The sequence below is a fragment of the Panthera onca genome, chromosome A3 (genome assembly GCF_046562875.1).
Source record: "Panthera onca isolate mPanOnc1 chromosome A3, mPanOnc1 haplotype 2, whole genome shotgun sequence".
NCBI lineage: Eukaryota > Metazoa > Chordata > Mammalia > Carnivora > Felidae > Panthera > Panthera onca.
Window position 1 is genome coordinate 34921500 of NC_138341.1, and position 19140 is coordinate 34940639.

At 39.6% G+C, this 19140-nt stretch overlaps 1 protein-coding gene across 7 annotated transcripts in view; it reads right to left on the minus strand.

Moving 5' to 3' along the window:
- KCNG3 (potassium voltage-gated channel modifier subfamily G member 3) overlaps nucleotides 1–19140 on the minus strand; it is a 64355-nt gene that overhangs the window by 6781 nt on the left and 38434 nt on the right. For 2 of the 7 annotated variants that reach the window (XM_060653748.3, XM_060653729.3), the window contains exons 2-3: nucleotides 15108–15181; nucleotides 1329–1381 (exon numbers count right to left, since the gene is read on the minus strand). In XM_060653748.3, coding sequence (XP_060509731.1) covers nucleotides 1329–1381; nucleotides 15108–15181 — 127 coding nt within the window. The other 5 variants (XM_060653702.3, XM_060653693.3, XM_060653739.3 and 2 more) reach the window with 4 other exon arrangements.

Below are 19140 nucleotides of genomic sequence, written 5' to 3' on the forward strand. Positions count from 1 at the left end.
GGGGAGTGGGGGGTGGGTGTGTGGGAAGGGATCATGCAGAAGAGAGAGACATGAGGGATAAAGGGGGCGGAGGGTCGTGCAGCCTTTTCACTAAGAAAACTGAAAGGGTCTGGCAGGCATTTGTGTCACTGAGAAGATACTACAAACAAGCGTAGCGTCTAGAAGGTACAAACTCCAAAATTTCTGATTCAGCTCCACACATACTATGTGCCTATGGGCACCTGTCATCACAGCCTGGGAACTTACCTCACGTGGATGATTCGTGTTCTTAGCACGGAGACGAGGAGTTGTTAAAAGGGAGAAAAAGAAAATGTGAAAGCAGGTCAGAGAAAGATCAAAGGATTGATTCAAAGCCACGTGACCGTCAGAGACACTGTCACAGCCAGGAGACATCTTTTGTGCTTCAACCACCATTAGTTTATTGCAAAGTGAAGTTTTGGTTCGGAACAAAAGGGAAACAGTCCACCAAGAATGAATTACACTAGTTACTGAAGTCAACTCGACAGACAGTGACATGTACTTAGCAGCGGTGGGTGGTTCTCAAAGTCAAAATTTATTAACTATTTCAATGTTCAGGCTGTACAGATTATTTTCAGATGTACATACAACATAATGATATCGTAACAAAGCTAATTTTTTTTTTATAAAATACTTCCTTAAGGATTAAAGATGCTAAAAGGCTTCAACCATTAATTAATTAAATATTTGATGCACATTTCAGGTACTCTTAAAGATCTAACATAAATACATAAGTTGCACAGCCGAGTAAGAAAAGCTATGACCCATATGGTTGCACATTTTACTAATCCCATATTAAAGTAGAAAACAACAAAATTGTGCCACATAAATTGAGCTGATTTTATCAATCGTTTTATTAGAGAGAAACTATGTCCATTTAAACCATCATTCCTAAAAGAGCTACCAAATAATAAAATGATTACCTGAAATCCAAAACTATATATAATACAGTCTTTACTATCCGAATTACCTTCCCTCTTGTTTGATACAGTACATCTGATTCCTCCATGATTTATGCAATGGCCAATAATAATGACAATTAGCACTAGTTATGAATACACAGTGGAAGTAATAGAACTGGCCATACAAACATTTGAATCACTATTCCCATTGAGAATAAGGTCAATAAGAAATAATGGTTAAAACCAATACATATTTAATCTATTCAACCATTTGCTATCTTTAGCAGTGAATGCTACCCCCCCCCACACACACATTAATTTTTCCCATAAAAATCTTGACATGTCAAAATGCTTTTTAATCTAGGTTTAGATTGCTAACAATGAAACGATGTTCATCTTCTTTCTTACCTCCATGGACTTTATCAGGCCTGCAGTCACCAGGTGCACAGAAAGATGAGTAACTGGAAAGACAATTCGACCACAGCTGTTTGCAAAACAGAAGTGCTCTATTTTAAGGCAAGTATCTTTATCACACACATACACAGCAATTTATCCACTGGTGAACTTTATCATATGACAGTACAAAATTCAACAAAAAACTGAGGTATAACTTTACTTAATTAACATAAATACAAATGTCAGAAAGTGTAAAGGCATTCTCAACGTACTTAACATATTTTACCCATAACGAAATACGGAACTCTTTTCAAAGTTCTTGTATGTCCAGAAATACCCAAGATTCTGAATTCTAGAAAAAATACTAGAAATTAAATACTCTAAAATCTTTGCAATAAGGCTCTCCACATAAGGCTACCTTTGATATAAGGCTACTTCAACTTGGTTTCTGAAAATAGCAAAAATGTGCACCAAAATTTAAGCTATTCTGAACTAAAGAGAGGACTTGGTCTCATGTGGGATGGTGAGATGATGAGCTTATTGAGCAAAATTAAACTTAAGCAAAAAGCAAATTTTAAAATACATCCAAGAAAAACTTTTCCTATCATTTTTTAACATAAGACTGAACTACTGTGATGTAAAAATGGTTGAATGTATAAGGTACTATTTAGTGCAAAACAGACATATATATACCTTTACTTAAGTAATTTAAATAGAATAGCATTTATAACTCGGTATGTATAATATATTTAAAAAATCTACATTCTGTGACCTTTACAAAAGTAGATATATTCTTTACTTTCAAGTTAGAAATGGCATAACAGTTTTACCTTTGGATATTTCCAGTCAATGGCTGTATACAGTGAAAGATAATATAAATCTAAGTCATAAGCCATTCAGTACACTAACATGTAAGCCATTAGTTTGGGGCCCAAAAGTGAAAAGTGAGGGATACTACGTAAAGTGGAAAAAAATGTACCCTAGATTTCTGCTTGTCCAAAAACGTATAGTCTCCATGTATTTTTAGTTATTGAATAGTCTGATGCAATGACATTCAGTGAAGAAATCTGTACTAACAGTACTCACATTAAAAATGTTTTCCGTGAAATGAAAGTAGATAGTATTCATTGTGTCTAAATACAAAGGTAAACTAATGACAGCGTAAATTATTTTAAGTTTGATCATTACTGCACCTGTTTCCTTTGCCAAACTCCCAGTGATATTAAGAGAAAAAAAAATTCTAATTATTTTCACCTATTAATTTAATCAGGTACTCTAGAAAAATACTGTTCTAAGGGGGAAGTTCAACAGGAAATGCTTCTTAAATTTCCAAATTAGATCAAAATAAGGGAAACAAAGAGGGACTCAAAAAATTAGACTATGTAAATGAATAGATAATAGTAACAAAAAAGCTGAATGATATCCCAGATTTGGAGGGGGCTCCTGGCTGGCTCAGCCAGAAGAGCATGTGACTCTTGATCTTGGGGTCATGGGTTCAAGCCCCATGATGGGTGTACAGAATTACGTACATAAATTTTTAAAGCTTTTTTGGCATATGAACAAAAAGAGTTTCAGACTGTGGACGGATGAACAGAAGTTTCCATTAGGACAGACATACACAGAGTAACTGGAGGATCCACAACCTAAATCCCACTTCCACAGTGGTATCAGGCAGCAGCTGGTTGTGGGGGTCTCCGGCTGATTCTAGAGGGACAGGCACAAAGCACCCTCAAGTTCTCATTGGCACCAAACTCAGATTTCTCCTTTGTAAAAATGTCCTGACATTGGTTAATAGTAGGGGGCAAAGGAAAGCAGCTCCAAGTGTAAAGGTTAAGTGTTCCTTCATTTGAAGGCATCTAGAAATCTGCTTATTTAGTAATTAACCACACATGCCACTGACTTCAAACACTCGGGACTTCCAGAGACAGCCACAAATCAGCCACAGCTTCTGCCCACAGAATGACTTACTCTTGTAACCGTGGCTAATCGCAACAGCAACTTCAACTCTGGGTAAGATCAGTTTTCTACTCTGACTACACCAGACAAGGCCAATCACTAAGTACTTGCTACTACTACCTGTTTGTCACGTCCAATCGGCAAAATGCCCTAAACATGGTGGCCTGGGTTGGCGTTCTGCGCAATCTCCCAGCAGAACAATTATGGCACTTTCAACATCTCCTCCTCAAGAGAAACTGCCCTGCCCACAGCAATATCCCCGCCTCAGAAAGATTGCTCTCCCCGAGCCTGGAGGCCCGGCTTAGAAAACCACTCCCATACCTTAGTGATGGTAATGCTACTCTGGAATTTGAACCGAGAAAGAAGAAGAATCAACCAGTGTGTACCAGGTGAAGGCAACACCGGAAGGGGTGCATCGCTGAGGGAGGCCATCTCCGAGAGGCAGAAGAGAAATCAGAACCACCAGACTCAGGCAGCTGCTGCTCGGTCTTTTACAACAAACACCCATTACTTCCGGGGCCCACAGGTCCCCTGTGAAACGTGAACCCATAAATACAGTGAGACTAATGTATTTTTGAGTTACTGCTAGTTACACTTTTTTTCTCTCAATTTTTTTTTAATGTTTATTACTGAGAGAGAGAGACAGAGTGTGAGCGGGGGTGGGGCAGAGAGAGAGAGAGACACACACAGAATCTGAAGCAGGCTCCAGGCTCTGAGCTGTCAGCACAGAGCCTGATGTGGGGCTCGAACTCACGAACAGTGAGATCATGACCTGAGCCGAAGCCGGACGCTTAACCAACTGAGCCACCCAGGTGCCCCAGCAAATTTTGTTTTTTAGGATGACCAACTAGGGTCAGAGATTTACTTTCAGAATAGTTAATAAAAGTAGTAAGTAAAAATAAAAGAATGGTTAAGACATTAGTACATTACATTTTATGAAAAAGCTGCCATAATTCTCATTACCCTGTAAATATAAGGAACGATAGTCATTATTAAAGTATTCAGTGACTAGCAATTGGGAATTCTACTATTCCTAAGAATGGTTGTTATGAATAGTACTGAATACATTTGTAGCAAAGAACACCTCTCTTTGAAACTTTTTTTCCTAAACATTTTTAGTAAATAACACTACAAAAGTAGGGTGTCCAAAATCCTGGATCGTAACTCCATCGGGTCTGATGTCCACATTTGTACTGAAGATTATTAACATTCACCCAGCATACTCGTGAGATTTATTAAAACTGTAGTCAGTAACCAAAGGCCTTTGGGGCATATGTACAAAAGTAGACAGCTGTTAAGTATTCAGTCAAATACCACATTAGCAATATGACTCGTAAAAAAAAAAAAAAAAAAAAAATGCCAGTGGAGCTCTACCCATTAAAAGTCAGACTGTGGGGCGCCTGGGTGGCTCAGTCGGTTAAGCGTCCAACTTCGGCTCAGGTCATGATCTCGCGGTCCGTGAGTTCAAGCCCCGCGTCGGGCTCTGTGCTGACAGCTCAGAGCCTGGAGCCTGTTTCAGATTCTGTGTCTCCCTCTCTCTCTGACCCTCCCCCGTTCATGCTCTGTCTCTCTCTGTCTCAAAAATAAATAAACGTTAAAAAAAAAAAAAAAAAAAGACTGCAAAACGCGACCTTGTAAGTGATCTTTCAAACCATCTGGGGAAGCGTTGTTTACAGATAATATTGAGCTTTCCTTCAATTATTTTACTGACATAATTTCCTAGAGGAATTTCACAATGATTATATTCACGGTGAGGGATTACGTTTAAAAAAATCTGGGCTTAGTATTTGTGAAAAGGACCCTCAGGTTAAACCAATAACAAAATGAATCTTTTGCACAGAACGGAATGGGTTTTTCAAAGGGTACCTGCCAGGGTGAGGCCAGCTGACAGTCACCTCTGTGGGCCCCGCAGGGCCCAGCACAGTAGTGATACTTGTTAGGCAAACCCTCCTACTATGTGTACACAAAGGATTTAAATAAATTAATAAATAAATAAATAAATAAATAAATAAATAAATAACTTTCCTACAGCAAGCAATGCCACAGGTTAATTAACTATCAAGTCTTGTTTTGGAGAGGACTCCCTCCCCGTCCCAGTAATTCAGTGATTCTTGCACTTCCTGTAAGTACTATGAAAGGATGTGGACTTAACACACGCTAGGAAATCCAGTCCCCGGGAGTGCAGAGAGGCTCCCTGCTTCTTGAGCTTTTCTACCAAGGTACCCCCAAGACAGGCGGAAGAGAACTGCACGCAAGAGCAAGGACTGTTCATGGGGATGGAGCGCGCCTCTCTCCACCCACTGGCATCCTGTCACCATTCCTGGACTATCTGAGTATGAGAAGCACAAGGTCAGGTAATAAAAAGGCATTAAAAAAAACCCAACCAACAGAAACACATTATCTTTCTTGTGTCTGTGCGTCTCTGTATCTTTAGGCAAGTGAACACAAACTCAAATTAACTTGAGGTAATGAAGAGAATCGGTTTAATAGTCTTAGAAACCATTAAATGTACATCAATTGATGAACCGTAAAAAGCATCAACAAGCAATTCTATGGCTTCAACCCGATTAGTTATCTTGTAGAGAGTTGGAAACCCACTTCAACAAAACGTATTTCCCGACACTGACAGTACAACTCAACTCACAATAAAATCTACCCATCTCTTCATTAAAACACATTTCTACAATCCAAAAACCTTTCATGATAAAGCACTGAACAAACTAGAAATACAGGAAAGGTTTCTCAACCCGTTCAAGAGCATCTATGAAAAACCCGTAGCGAACATCATACCTAATGGTGAAAGACTGGAAGTTTTCTCCCTAAGATCAGGAATAAGACAAGGATATCCACCCTCACCACATCTATTTGAGACTTTTAGCGAAGTTCTAGCTGGGGTAATTCAGTAAGACAAAGAGATAAAAGGAAGGAAGAAGTAAAATTATCTCTCTTTGCAGATGATATGTAAAAACCTGTGAAGAATCCTCAAAAAACTATTAGAACTATTAAAGCTCAGCAAGGTTCCAGGACACAAGATCAAGATACAAAAATCAGTTGTGTTTCTATACACTAGCAATGAATAATCTGAAAATGAAATTAAGAAAGCAACTGCATTAACAATAGCATCAAAAAGAATAAATACTAAGAATAAATTAAACCAAAGAAGTGCAAGGCTTCTGTACTGTAAACTATAGAACACTGAAGGAAATTAAACAAGACTTAAGTAAATGGAAAGACATACTGTGTTCATGGATTGGAAGACTCAATATTGTTAAGAGGGCAGTACTACCCTGATTGATCTACATTCTCAATCAGAATTCAATGCAATTCTCTATCAAATTTCCAACTGCCTTTTTTTGCAGAAGTGGACAAGCTGATACTAAATTCATATGGAAATGCAAGAGATACGTAACAATCCTATAAAAGAAGAACTCACACTTCCTGATTTCCAAACTTACTCCAAAGTCTTCTCTGTGGTTCTGGAATAACAGACATATAGATCAATGGAAGAGAACTGGGTGTTCAGGAGAAATAAACACATACATCTATGGCAATCTGATTTTTGACAACTATGCCAATACCACTCAATGGTGGAAAAAAGTGTTTTCAATGGTAGAGGAACAACAAACAGGATACCACCTCGAAAAAATGAAGTTGGACCCCTACCTCATACCATATACAAAAATTAACTCAAAATGGATCAGATCCCTGAAAATAAGACCTAGAACTATAAAATTTTTAGAAGGAAACATAGGAGTAAATCTTCATGACCTTGAGTTTCTTAGATACAACACCAAAAGCAGAAGAGACAAAAAAGATAAACTGGATTACGTTGAAAATTAAAACTTCTTTGCTACAAGGTGTGCCTGGGTGGCTCAGTTAGTTAACCAACTCTTGGTTTCAGCTTGGGTCATGATCTCACGGTTTGTGAGTTTGAGTCCCATGTCTGGCTCTGTGCTGCTGGTGTGGAGCCTGCTTAGGATTTTCTCTCTCTCTCTCTCTCTCTCTCTCTCTCTCTCTCTCTCTTTCCTTGCCTCTCCGTCTTTCTCTCTCAAAATCAATAAATAAACTTAAAAAAAATTTGCATGCAAATGACATATCAGATAAAGGGTTAGTATCCAAAATCTATAAAGAACTTACTAAACTCAACACCCCAAAAACAAATAATCCAGTGAAGAAATGGGCAAAAGACATGAATAGACACTTCTCCAAAGAAGACATCCAGATGGCTAACAGACACATGAAAAAATGCTCAACATCACTCATCATCAGGGAAATACAAATCAAAACCATAATGAGATACTACCTTACACCTGTCAGAATGGCTAACATTAACAAATCAGGCAACGGCAGATGTTGGCGAGGATGCAGAGAAAGAGGATCTCTTTTCCATTGTTGGTGGCAACGCAAGCTGGTGCAGCCAGTCTGGAAAACAGTATGGAGGTTCCTCAAAAAACTGAAAATAGAACTACCCTACGACCCAGCAATTGCACTACTAGGCATTTATCCAAGGGATACAGGTGTGCTGTTTCGAAGGGACACATGCACCCCCATGTTTATAGCAGCACTGTCAACAACAGCCAAAGTATGGAAAGAGCCCAAATGTCCATCGATGGATGAATGGATAAAGAAGATGTGGTATATATACACAATGGAGTATTACTCGGCAATCAAAAAGAATGAAATCTTGCCATTTGCAACTACGTGGATGGAACTGGAAGGTATTATGCTAAGTGAAATTAGTCAGTCAGAGAAAGACAAAAATCATATGACTTCACTCCTATGAGGACTTTAAGAGACAAAACAGATGAACATAAGGGAAGGGAAACAAAAATAATATACAAACAGGGAGGGGGACAAAACAGAAGAGACTCATAAATATGGAGAACAAACTGAGGGTTGCTGGAGGGGTTGTGGGACGGGGGATGGGCTAAGTGGGTAAGGGGCATTAAGGAATCTACTCCTGAAATCATTGTTTCACTATATGCTAATTTGGATGTAAATTTTAAAAAACTAAAAAGAAAATTTAAAATAAAGAAAATTTAAAAAAATTTGCATGCTACAAATGATACTCTTAAGCAAGTGAAAAGACAACCCTCAAACTGAGAGAAAAGATTTGTAAATCATGTATCTGTTAAGGATCTGGTATCTAGAATATGTAAAGAAGTCTTATCATTCAACAATAAAAAGACAACCCATTTTTTAAATGGGAGAATTATTTGAATAGACATTTCTCCCAAAGGTACATAAATCATTATAAGTACATGAAAATATGCTCAATATCATTAGTCATTAGGGAAATGCAAATCAAAATCACAATGAGGGGTGCCTGGCTGGCTTAGTCAGAATCTGAAGCAGGCTCCAGCTCACAAACCATGAGATCATGACCTGAGCCGAAGTCAGGCACTTAACCGACTGAGCCATCCTGGTGCCCCAATTTAATCTGATTCTGATTCCTATACAGGTATGCCCATCTCATAAGACCTCATTATTATATACATGAAAAGTCAAACCTAAAAAACATATGCTAGGGGATAATAACACAAAAGAAGGTTGACTCACAGGAGGGATTCCCTAATTGGATTCCTGTACACATCCATTATTGTGTATATGAAATATGATGAAGTTTACCAACCTTTTTTTCCATACGTTTGTAAACCTATTTATTACAAAAAGTGGGATGCACCTAATTATTTCTTGCATGCTACAGTCCTCCTATCTCTGCCTTGCACTGCAGCATATAAAGGTGCATACATTTTAAAAATGTATATAAGGGGCACCTGGGTGGCTCGGTCTGTTGAGTGTCTGACTCTTGATTTTGGCTCAGGTCATGATCCTAGGGTTGTGGGATGGAGCCCCACATCAGGCTCCGTGCTAAGCATGGAGCCTGCCTGGGATTCTCTCTCTCTCCCTCTGCCCCTCTCCCCCGGTCATGCTCTCTAAAATAAATAAAATGGGAAAAAAAACTGTAGCAAAAATTTAAAAATTACTTAAGAAAAAGACAAACATATATGTTGCTCAACTTCCACCTGATCTTTTTAAATTGAGTTAATTGGGAAAGTTAATAAAATGTGATTTCCCTTAAATCATTATAAGACAAATCTTATCAAGAAAGGGACCACGACCCATTATTCTAATTTTACAACTATGATTTCTACTATTTATAATAGTAAATAGTAGTTTATAATAGTAAACTTCCAAATGATAAGAAAAATTGAATAAAAATACAGATAAGAAGCTAGGCAGTTTATCTCAAAGCAAAAAATCTAAACTTTCCAATTCTGTCCTATGAACAAAAACCTTTCACTTGAAACTTACAAACCTTACATCAATTTCATGATTTTGCATTTTTACCTCCAAGTGTTTCATATAAAAGATTCGCTATGGCTAAAACAATAAAACAAAATAAATGCACGTATAGCTATGACCACACACACACCCCGCTTGTATCACAGTTCAGGATTTGTAACTCGAATACTATTCTCCACTAAAAACGTGGAATTCTCCTGCCTTCTGTATGGCAGAGAAAGAAAACACGGAAACCCACCAGAGCTGTCAGATCAAGCTTGTAGCACACAGCTAAAAAACATGTAAATTGAACAATTCATTGTATATTAATACAACAAAAACACCTGTCATTACTTATGTGTTCTTTCTTTAAAAACAAATCACCTTGGGGCGCCCGGGTGGCTCAGTCGGTCAAGCATCCCACTTCGACTCAGGTCACGATGTCTTGGTTCCTGAGTTCAAGCCCCACACCAGGTTCTCTGCGATCAGTGCGAAGTTTGCTTCAGATCTTCGGTCCCCCTCTCTCTGCCCGCCCCTGCTCGCAGGCGCTCTCTTTCTCTCTCTGCCCCTCTCAAAATAAATAAACTTTAAAAAAAATGAAATAATTAAAGTCTAAGGGGAGGGGAAACTACCTAATACAAAATTGTGTGAAATTTTAGTTTCAGTGTTAATACAATGTTGCATAAATAAAGCAAGATCACTTCTTCAGATATAAATGACATCGCATTACTTAGTTCTGGTAGGTGAAATCCAAATATTTATTCCCTCAGGCTTTCATTCACTAAATGTCATTTATGTTTTCACTATGCTTGGTATAGTGTTAAATCAAAGGATTCTCACCAAAGCTACTTTAATTAATTTGCTTAAATTATAGCATAAATGCAGATTATCAAGTTCAATTCACTAAAACAATAAACTGACAATTAAATTGACACTAATGGCCCAAAGTTTAAGTACTTACTGGAGGGCGCCTGGGTGGCTCAGTCTGTGAGGGGCTCTGCCCCTCCCCTCCCTGCATGCCAGTGCTCGCTCTCTCGCTCTCTCTCAAAATAAATAAATAAACTTAAAAACTCTACTGAAAGTCTGAGTTCCCTATACACTTGTCCCAAGCCATCCTTCCTGACATCTAGGGTGTCTACAAGCAACATTTGCTCTTTATTTGACCTATAAGAAGGGGCTCCAAGGCCCCAAAGAAAATATTTAAAAAGAAATCCTTCATGCTTTCTGATGTTATAAAATAGAAGTATGTCCAAAGACTACTGAACTAAAAATCTGAAAATCAGGTTTCGGGGGCCTGACCTGATACTAGGGTGACCAACTCTCCCAGGTGACCATCTCTCTTGAGATGAAAGGATCTCCCCGGATGGGGGGACCTTCAGTGGTAAAACGAAGAAAGTCCCAGGTAAATCAGGATGACAGCTAACTCATAAGCCACTGGGAGCACAGTTCCTTGGCCGCTGACATTTGGACAAGATAAAGGGCAAAGGAAGGGGACGTGGTAGACCAGAAGGTCTCTAGGGCTCTTTAGTTCTTTTTTTTTTTTTTTTAATGTTTATTTATTTTTGAGAGAGAAAGACAGAGCATGAGCGGGGGAGGCACAGAGAGAGACGGAGACAGAATCCGAAGCAGGCTCCAGGCTCCGAGCTGTCAGCACAGAGCCTGATGTGGGGCTCAAACCCACGAACCATGAGATCGTGACCTGAGCTGAAGTCGGATGCTTAACTGACCCCTAGGGCCCTTTAGTTCTAATTTACTGTCACACTATGAAATATTTACACCATATTTGTTTGGACTGTATATTGCATACTATAAGTGAATGTACATTTATGTAGGATCAGAGGGCTCTGGAAATATTTTGTGAAGCTATGTACTAAGTTTGGGGTTACAGAAGCTTAACAGTGAAGCACAGCTAGGAGGTTTCAGTTTTTTATTTTTCATTTCTATAACAAAGAGGAAAAATAAGGTGCTTTTAGAAAACATCAAGCCAACAAAGGAAATCCTTCCAACACCAATATCCAATGTAACCCCATCTTCCCCACCTCCCAGATCACAGGAGACCTAAGGAAGACATCTGGACCAAAACTTAAAAACAGAATACTACTTTGACTTACTGACAGCCACTGTGAAAGAACGTATTTCTACATTTTTTAAGAAAGGAAGAACTTACAAATGTGTGGTGACAAGTAACTGCGAAAACCAAGAGCCAAGCAAATGCAAATGCCAGTTTCAACCAGCAACCCACAGTACAAAAGAGCCATAAAAGAAAAAGATAAATAAGGCCTTGGATTGTTAAGAGTATGTTCGCTTTTAAAGGCATTCTGTAATTTGTATCTTTAATCTGGAAAAAACCCCACCATCTTAGAGGATACAAAACAAGATATACCTAAGGTTAAGTTACAATCTCACATGTGGTAAAACCAGAACCAACATTCGGGTTTCCTCTTTCCTCACTGAGCATTCTAATAATTTAGGATAACATCTGACTTACTGGTATTAACACAGATCCTAACGAAAGTATCTGTGCTGTGACGATGGAGTTATGAGAAACGTCCAAATGCACAACTAAAAAATCGCCCTACTGAATGGCTTTTTTAAAAGCAGTAACATTCAGGGAAAAGTTTCATGAAAAACGCCTCTGTTCCTCAAAAATTACAATGTCCATGATACAGTCTCTTAACTCATGAAGTATTCTATAATTTCTTATCACCATTCTTAGTAAATGGGTAGCTGGATTAGTCATTAGACGTCCTTGGTCTGTCACCACCAACAGGAGATTTCTTGTTCCTTAAGGGCAGCCTCAAAGTCTGTGTGTGTGTTCACACATGCGGCTCTACATGTGCACTTGTGGGTGTGGGCTTCTCCTTGCCTCTTCACACAGAAATCTCTCCCCCCAAATCAGTCAACGATAGCATGTGCCCAAACCTGTCACAGACGCTGTGGGGCTATGAAGGTGTGTGCTGGAAAGAGGGCCCCAGCCCTCAAGATGATTATAATTTATTTGGGGACATAAGACATACTTCCATGAAGGCTTCTCAGTGCCAGCAAAATGGATGGCTGCCATATTTTTATTAGTAATATGGGGATGCTTTCATCTGCATATTATTCGCATGAACCACAAGGCCCTAATCAAAATAGGTAAGAAAAAATAAATCCATGCCATTTATTTCAAATATATTAAAATACAATAAGTAGACAAGAAATAACAGAATTTATTTTGAGTATATAATAAGCAGCATACCAATACCAGTGTGCAATAGTAAAAAAGATGGGGTGAGATTCTTTTCATGGCCAAAATGTCACATAAACTCAGAAATTAGGGAAAAGGAATGGTTTTGCTATTATTACCCCAGCAATGGCAATGGCAAAGAAGTGTGGCTTCTTGAGGCTTTTCTCAAACCCTAAACATGTGTTAAGAATAAGCTGCTGGGCTAAGTAGGTTTTTAGACATCCAGGTTTTGGCCCTAATTCCTCCACAGTCATATCCTCTCTTGCCCTGGTTGTCTGCTTGTGCTAGTTGACGTTTGAACTAGATGATAGCTAATATTCTTTTAATGAACACTTCTGTTCTGTAATAAATATATCCAGGCCCCATCTCCTCTCCACCCACCCTCTCCACTCCCACTAAACTGCAGTATATAACATTAAATTATTTGTGAATCTATGACTTTAATTTTTTGTGTTTATATATTAACTTCTTTATGGCAACTGATTAACAAAGCAAAATCTTAATTCATATTGCTAAATTTTAGCACTAAACAGTCAACAGTTTTATATTATCTAATCCTAATAATCTACCCAGATTAATGTGGCATATTGTTCAATATTGTTACAAGAAGTTTTGGTGTAGCTGCAATTCAACATGGTGAAGCTCAGATCAAACAATTATGTATTCACTGCTTTTAGCTGGCTTAAAACTGGCTTAGCTACATAGCAACCAAGAGTAAGGAAATATTTAATTTCTCTTTTTATGATAATCCCGTGACAACATCTAAATATGACTTTGGTATAAAAAGGCTACATAAACATCCTTTCATCTGCTAAGTCTTATTAAACCCACGGAAAAAAATTAAGAGCAGAAGTAGATAAATATGGGTTGTAATATCAAACTATTTCTATTATCATTCCTATGTTGGAAATATTCTTGTTTGGACATCTGAATGTTAGGACAATTATCACCTAGTAACAGCAGTGAATGAATTCAAGTAAAATGAACTCCAATAAAATGCTAAAACAATACAAGCTCCCCTCATTCTGAAATACTCTGTTGAGTCACTTCAGTAAAAAGATAAAAGAAATCCAAAACGGAAAAAAGAAAACATGCTCAAGCTTCCGTAAAGCTGTGTGATAAGGTGAATAATAGAAACAAAAATAAATCAGGGAATTGAGAAATATGCTAGGAAAGTTTTTCAAATACTATCCTTGCTCATATCTAGCTCCATTATACAGTTTAAAATTTGGCCAAATTTTTAAAGTATTTGTTAAACAGTTCCTGCATGTGACATATGTTTCCAGGATACTTCTGACATTGATATGAGAGATTATAAAACATTTAGAAATAAAAATGTTACTCTCCAACAAAAAAAAAAAAACACTGTAACTTCCAAGCTTCTTCTGAATTTCATAAGATGGGAAAACATTTGGAAAATGGTACCTTTTGGCTTTAAAACGTTCACATACTATACTTTAAAACAAACACAAAAAGTGTAATTGTTCAAGGCAAGAAGAAGACAGGCATAAATAAAATAAGGTCCTAAAATTTATTCTAGGAGTCACTGTTTTCCCTTCACGGTCTCAATCCTACTTACTCCATTATAAGTACATTTTTTCACCCCTTCAGCTGGGAAGGGTAATTTTTACCCTACCAACATGATGGTAGTACCACTGCAGCACTCACCCAGCAAGAAGCACATGATGACTAGGAAGGAGAGTCAACTCTTTCTATCAAACGAAGTGGATGCAAGAATTGATTTGCAATGCATTAATTTAGGAACTCAGCAGAGAGGCTTCTACTATATCTAGCTGATCTAAACTTGAGCTCATGGTAACACTGCACGAAGCTATGGTAGATAAAAGTGATAGGTAATGCCAAGAGAACAATCCCACTGACAACACAAACTCCTCCAAGAATTCTTCCAGGCATGGTGATAGGATACATATCTCCATAGCCAACTGTAGTCATAGAGATAATCACCCACCAGCAGGCAGCAGGGATGCTGGCGAAGTCCTTGTTGGATGTTTCCAGGTCCAACCCATGTTCAAGAAGCTGAGAAAGTGCACTAAAGATTGCCATGGCAACACAAATGAAGACAAGTAACATAACCATCTCTCGATAACATCGTTTGAGAGTCAAACCAAGTGTCTGGAGACCAATGAAGTGACGGGCAAGCTTAATCACCCAAAAAATCCTCATCATTCTAAGCACCCTCAAGGTGACTCCAGCCCTCTGGAGTTGAGAGTTCTCGCCCGTAAATACTGTCATTAACACGGAGATGTAATACGGAGTGATTGCCAGTAAATCAATGATGTTCAGGGGTCTCTTGACAAACTCACACTTGTTTTTGGAGACGATGAACCTCACGATGCACTCTGCAGTGAACCAACCTATGCAGATAGCTTCAATTATCCTGTCAAGAGAACAAAGGGAGAATTGATCATTTTATTTTTAAACATTTTAACAGCTCTTAGATATCTTCAGATAATACTACATTGACATACTAATTCAGTTACTTTTTCCAGAAAACATAAAGAACAGACAGCATTACCAACATCATCAGACCCACCAGGACACAACAGAACAACAAATATAATTCAAATGAAAATTGAACTTGATAAAGTTTCTATTTATACACTGCATGTGGTACCACTATTTTTTTTTTTTTTTTTTTTTGCTTGTCACCAATTCTTTAAAAAACTTGATCTCTTATTTGTTGTTTTAAAATTACCTTATATATGCAGCTAGCCACAATACGAAATGTTACTTACGCTGTGAGGACAGTTGTTCCCAACTGTGATGTCACTTATGATGTGGGTCAGAATGCCTTTGTTCCTACAGATGGTGGACACACCCAAGTTTTCATCAATTCACTTCTTGGTAAATAAGAGTGAACTCAAGATCATTTCCTAAAATGTTACTCTACTTTCTTTTCCTATAGGCGTGTGTGGGAAACACTGAAGCCGAGCCAGCTTTTTGGGCTATGCAAAAGTGCCAGTGCCCTCACCAGGATGGCCACCGGGTCATGACCATCCTCATCACAAGGGTCGCGGGGGAAAAAAGGCTAAGGACTCCTGCACCGGAGCAAAACGATCACTAAATTTTTCCCAAAGACCCAGCAAGTTTGTTTGTTTGTTTTCCATAGCTGTTTTTATGCAACACGTATTCTAAAATATAAGGCCACAGTTTACCTAGAGCAGTATTTACCAACCTTTCCACATCACTGCACACATTGAAAATAATAATATTTACATAGCACACTGTCAGCAACGGGCAGTATTCTCGAAGTAGAAGCCACCAGCCGGGGGGGTGGGGGTTGGGCTCTGGCTACCCTGGCCCTCGCCTGCACTCCTCAAGGCTGAGGAAATTAAATCTCAGCACACTGTTTTGGAAGCCTTGATCCAGAAAGGGAGGTAATTCTGAGGTAAGTTTTAGTCAGATTACCTTTTGAAATTCTAAGCAAAAGTTGTAATTATTACAGCATCATTTATTTTTTTCCACATAATTCTTTCCCACCACTGACTTACCCCCCGAACACCGGAAGAGAGAGAGAAGAAACTGGAGTAGGTGGGATGGGAGGGCCCATGGGGCAACATTCTGAAAAGAATGACAAGTGCATTCCACACATCACAAGTTGTGCATTCTACAAGATCACAATAAAATGAACCATGTTCCCCTACTGTAGGGTTGGCAGAACTGTAAAGGTTAATTTTATTTGCTTTCTTTTGAATAGGTAGTAGATTCACATGGTTTAAATTTAAAAGATGAGAAAAGAGAGTAAGGAGGGGCGCCTGGGTAGCTCAGTCGGTTGAGTGACTGACTCTGGACTTCGGTTCTGGTCATGATCTCATGGTTCGTGGGTTCCAGGCCCATGTAAGGCTCTGCACTGACAAGCACAAAGCCTGCTTAGGATTATCTCTCCCCCTCCCAACTCGTGCGTGCTCTCTCTCTCTCTCTCTCTGTCTCAAAAATGAATAAACATTAAAAAAAAAAACAAAAAAAAAAAACTTAAAAAAAAAGAAAGAAAAAAGAGAGTACGGAAAGAAAATTTTCACTCTTGCCCCATCCCCCAGTTACTGGGCCACAATCCCTTCGGAGGCTCTAGAGGAGAATCCACTCCTTGCCTCTTCCAGCTTCTGATGGCTGTGGGCATTCCTTGGCTTGTAGCCATGTCACTCTAGTCTCTGCCTCCATGGTCCACTGCCTCCTCCTCTTCTGTCAGAGTGTCAAATCCCTCTGCTCCCTTCTCATGAGGATACATGTGACAGCATTCAGGGCCCACTGGGCTAATCCAGGATAACCCCCAACTCAAGATCCTTAATCTAATCAATCTGCGAAACCCCTGATGCCATATAGGTAACACCCACTGGCTCCAGGGATCAGGACCTGCTATCTATGGGGTAAAGAAAGGGGGGAGGATTTTTCAGGCTACCACACAAAGTAACCACACCAAGTCAGCAGAAGTCACAGTTGCCCCCGCCATTTCCCTGTTGTATTACCTGCTGCTCTGCTCATGAATCCCGTAACTCTGCGATTGGCAGCAGCTTCCCTGCCCCTACCAGGCCATCAGTAAAAGCTGCTGCCATGGTGGCCTCTTTGAACCTGGAGACTTAGAAAATTGGGAGATTAAATGAAACTTGGCAGATCTAGAAAATCGGAAGCTGCATTTTTTCAATATGTAGTTTCTTTTTTAATATTCATTTATTTTGGGGAGAGTGCAAGTGGGGGAAGGGCAGGCAGAGAGAGGGGGACAGAGGATCCAAAGCCTGCTCTGCTCTGACAGGCTGACAGCAGTGAGCCCAATGTGGGGCTTGAACTCACGAACTGCGAGATCATGACCTGAGCCAAAGTCAGATGCTCAACCGACTTAGCCACCCAGGTGCCCCTCAATATATAGTTTTAACACACATAATACCACATATCATCTCTCCTTGGTAATGCTCATCGAATATTCCATAGGATCCCCCATATTTCCAGTCCCCCTGCAGTTAGGCAGGGTCATACGACCAGTATGGACCAATGAACTATGAGCAAAATGACTCTATCACTTCTAGGCAAAAACACTGAAGAGTGAATGCTGATTCTCTTCCCTGCCATGGCAACCTGGAAGTCATGAGTCCCCCTAAATGGCTACAAGATGGTTGGGGCCCCTATCAGCCCAAGCCCCTGAGTGTCTGTATAGAGAAAGACAGACATTCTCCACCCTGACTCTGATTGGATATGATATGTGAGCAACAAATAAATCTTGGTTGTGTTAAGCCACTGAGATTGCTAACTTGGCTGCTATTCTAGGTAATAAGCTGGTAAACACAGTAAGTAGTAAGATGCATACTCAAAAGAGACTGCAGGGGCGCTTGGGTGGCTCAGTCGGTTGAGCGTCCGACTTCGGCTCAGGTTGTGATCTCACGGTTTGTGAGTTCGAGCCCCGCGTCGGGCTCTGTGCTGACAGGTCAGAGCCTGGAGCCCGCTTCTGCTTCTGTGTCTCCCTCTCTCTCTGCCCCTAACCCACTCGCATTCTGTCTCTGTTAAAAATAAATAAACATTAAAAAAAATTTTTTTTTTTTTTAAAAGAGAGACTGCAGCAGCACACAGTGGTGATAGCAATCATTTTCTCAGGTTGGCTGTGGTTAAAACGCCCCAGTCCGACAGCTAAAGTACTGTGTCTCTCCTCTCTCTAGCCACACAGGAGCAGGAGTGCCCCACCTGTTGCCAAAGGCCTGCTGAAGGGGCCTATCAAGCGGCAGACTCACAGTGGTCTTGCAAGGGCCCTCCCAGCAATAAAACCCTCACATTCCACTAAATTAAGAAAAGCAAAAATGCCAATTGTGCCAAAAATACCAGCACGTGTTCTAATTATTTCCACCAAGAGCCAAAGTTGTTCGGATTAAAGACGAGGAAATCGAAATGGTGTAGAATAAACTGTCGGTAAGGGAATTTCAAAGAGGTAAACTCCTTTGTAATGAGGCCCTCTGGGCTCTTCCTGCCCACCCCCCCAAATCAGATGCAGTTTATCCAGAATTCTCTGCCAAAGGGATGAATCAGTGAGAAACCCCAGGCATCCCTCCTTCACCCAGGACTATGCCAAGGCAGTCTCCAACAACAAACACGACAAAGCCTGCCAAAACTCCCCATGTTTCCAAATGGCATTCTCGCCAAAGCCACCACCACCAACTGCTGGAAAACTGAGTACTGTTTTACTGAGTGCTAGCTACAGCCAACAAGTGGGTACTTCCAAAAGGTTACTTCTATAAAAAACAAACGGGAAAAAAGAACTAAAGAAGACACCGAGGGACACCATATTCCACTGAAGCCCATTTTGATTTCTTTTGAGGCCCAAACACAGAAGTTCGTGAATTCATGGCTAATAAAAAT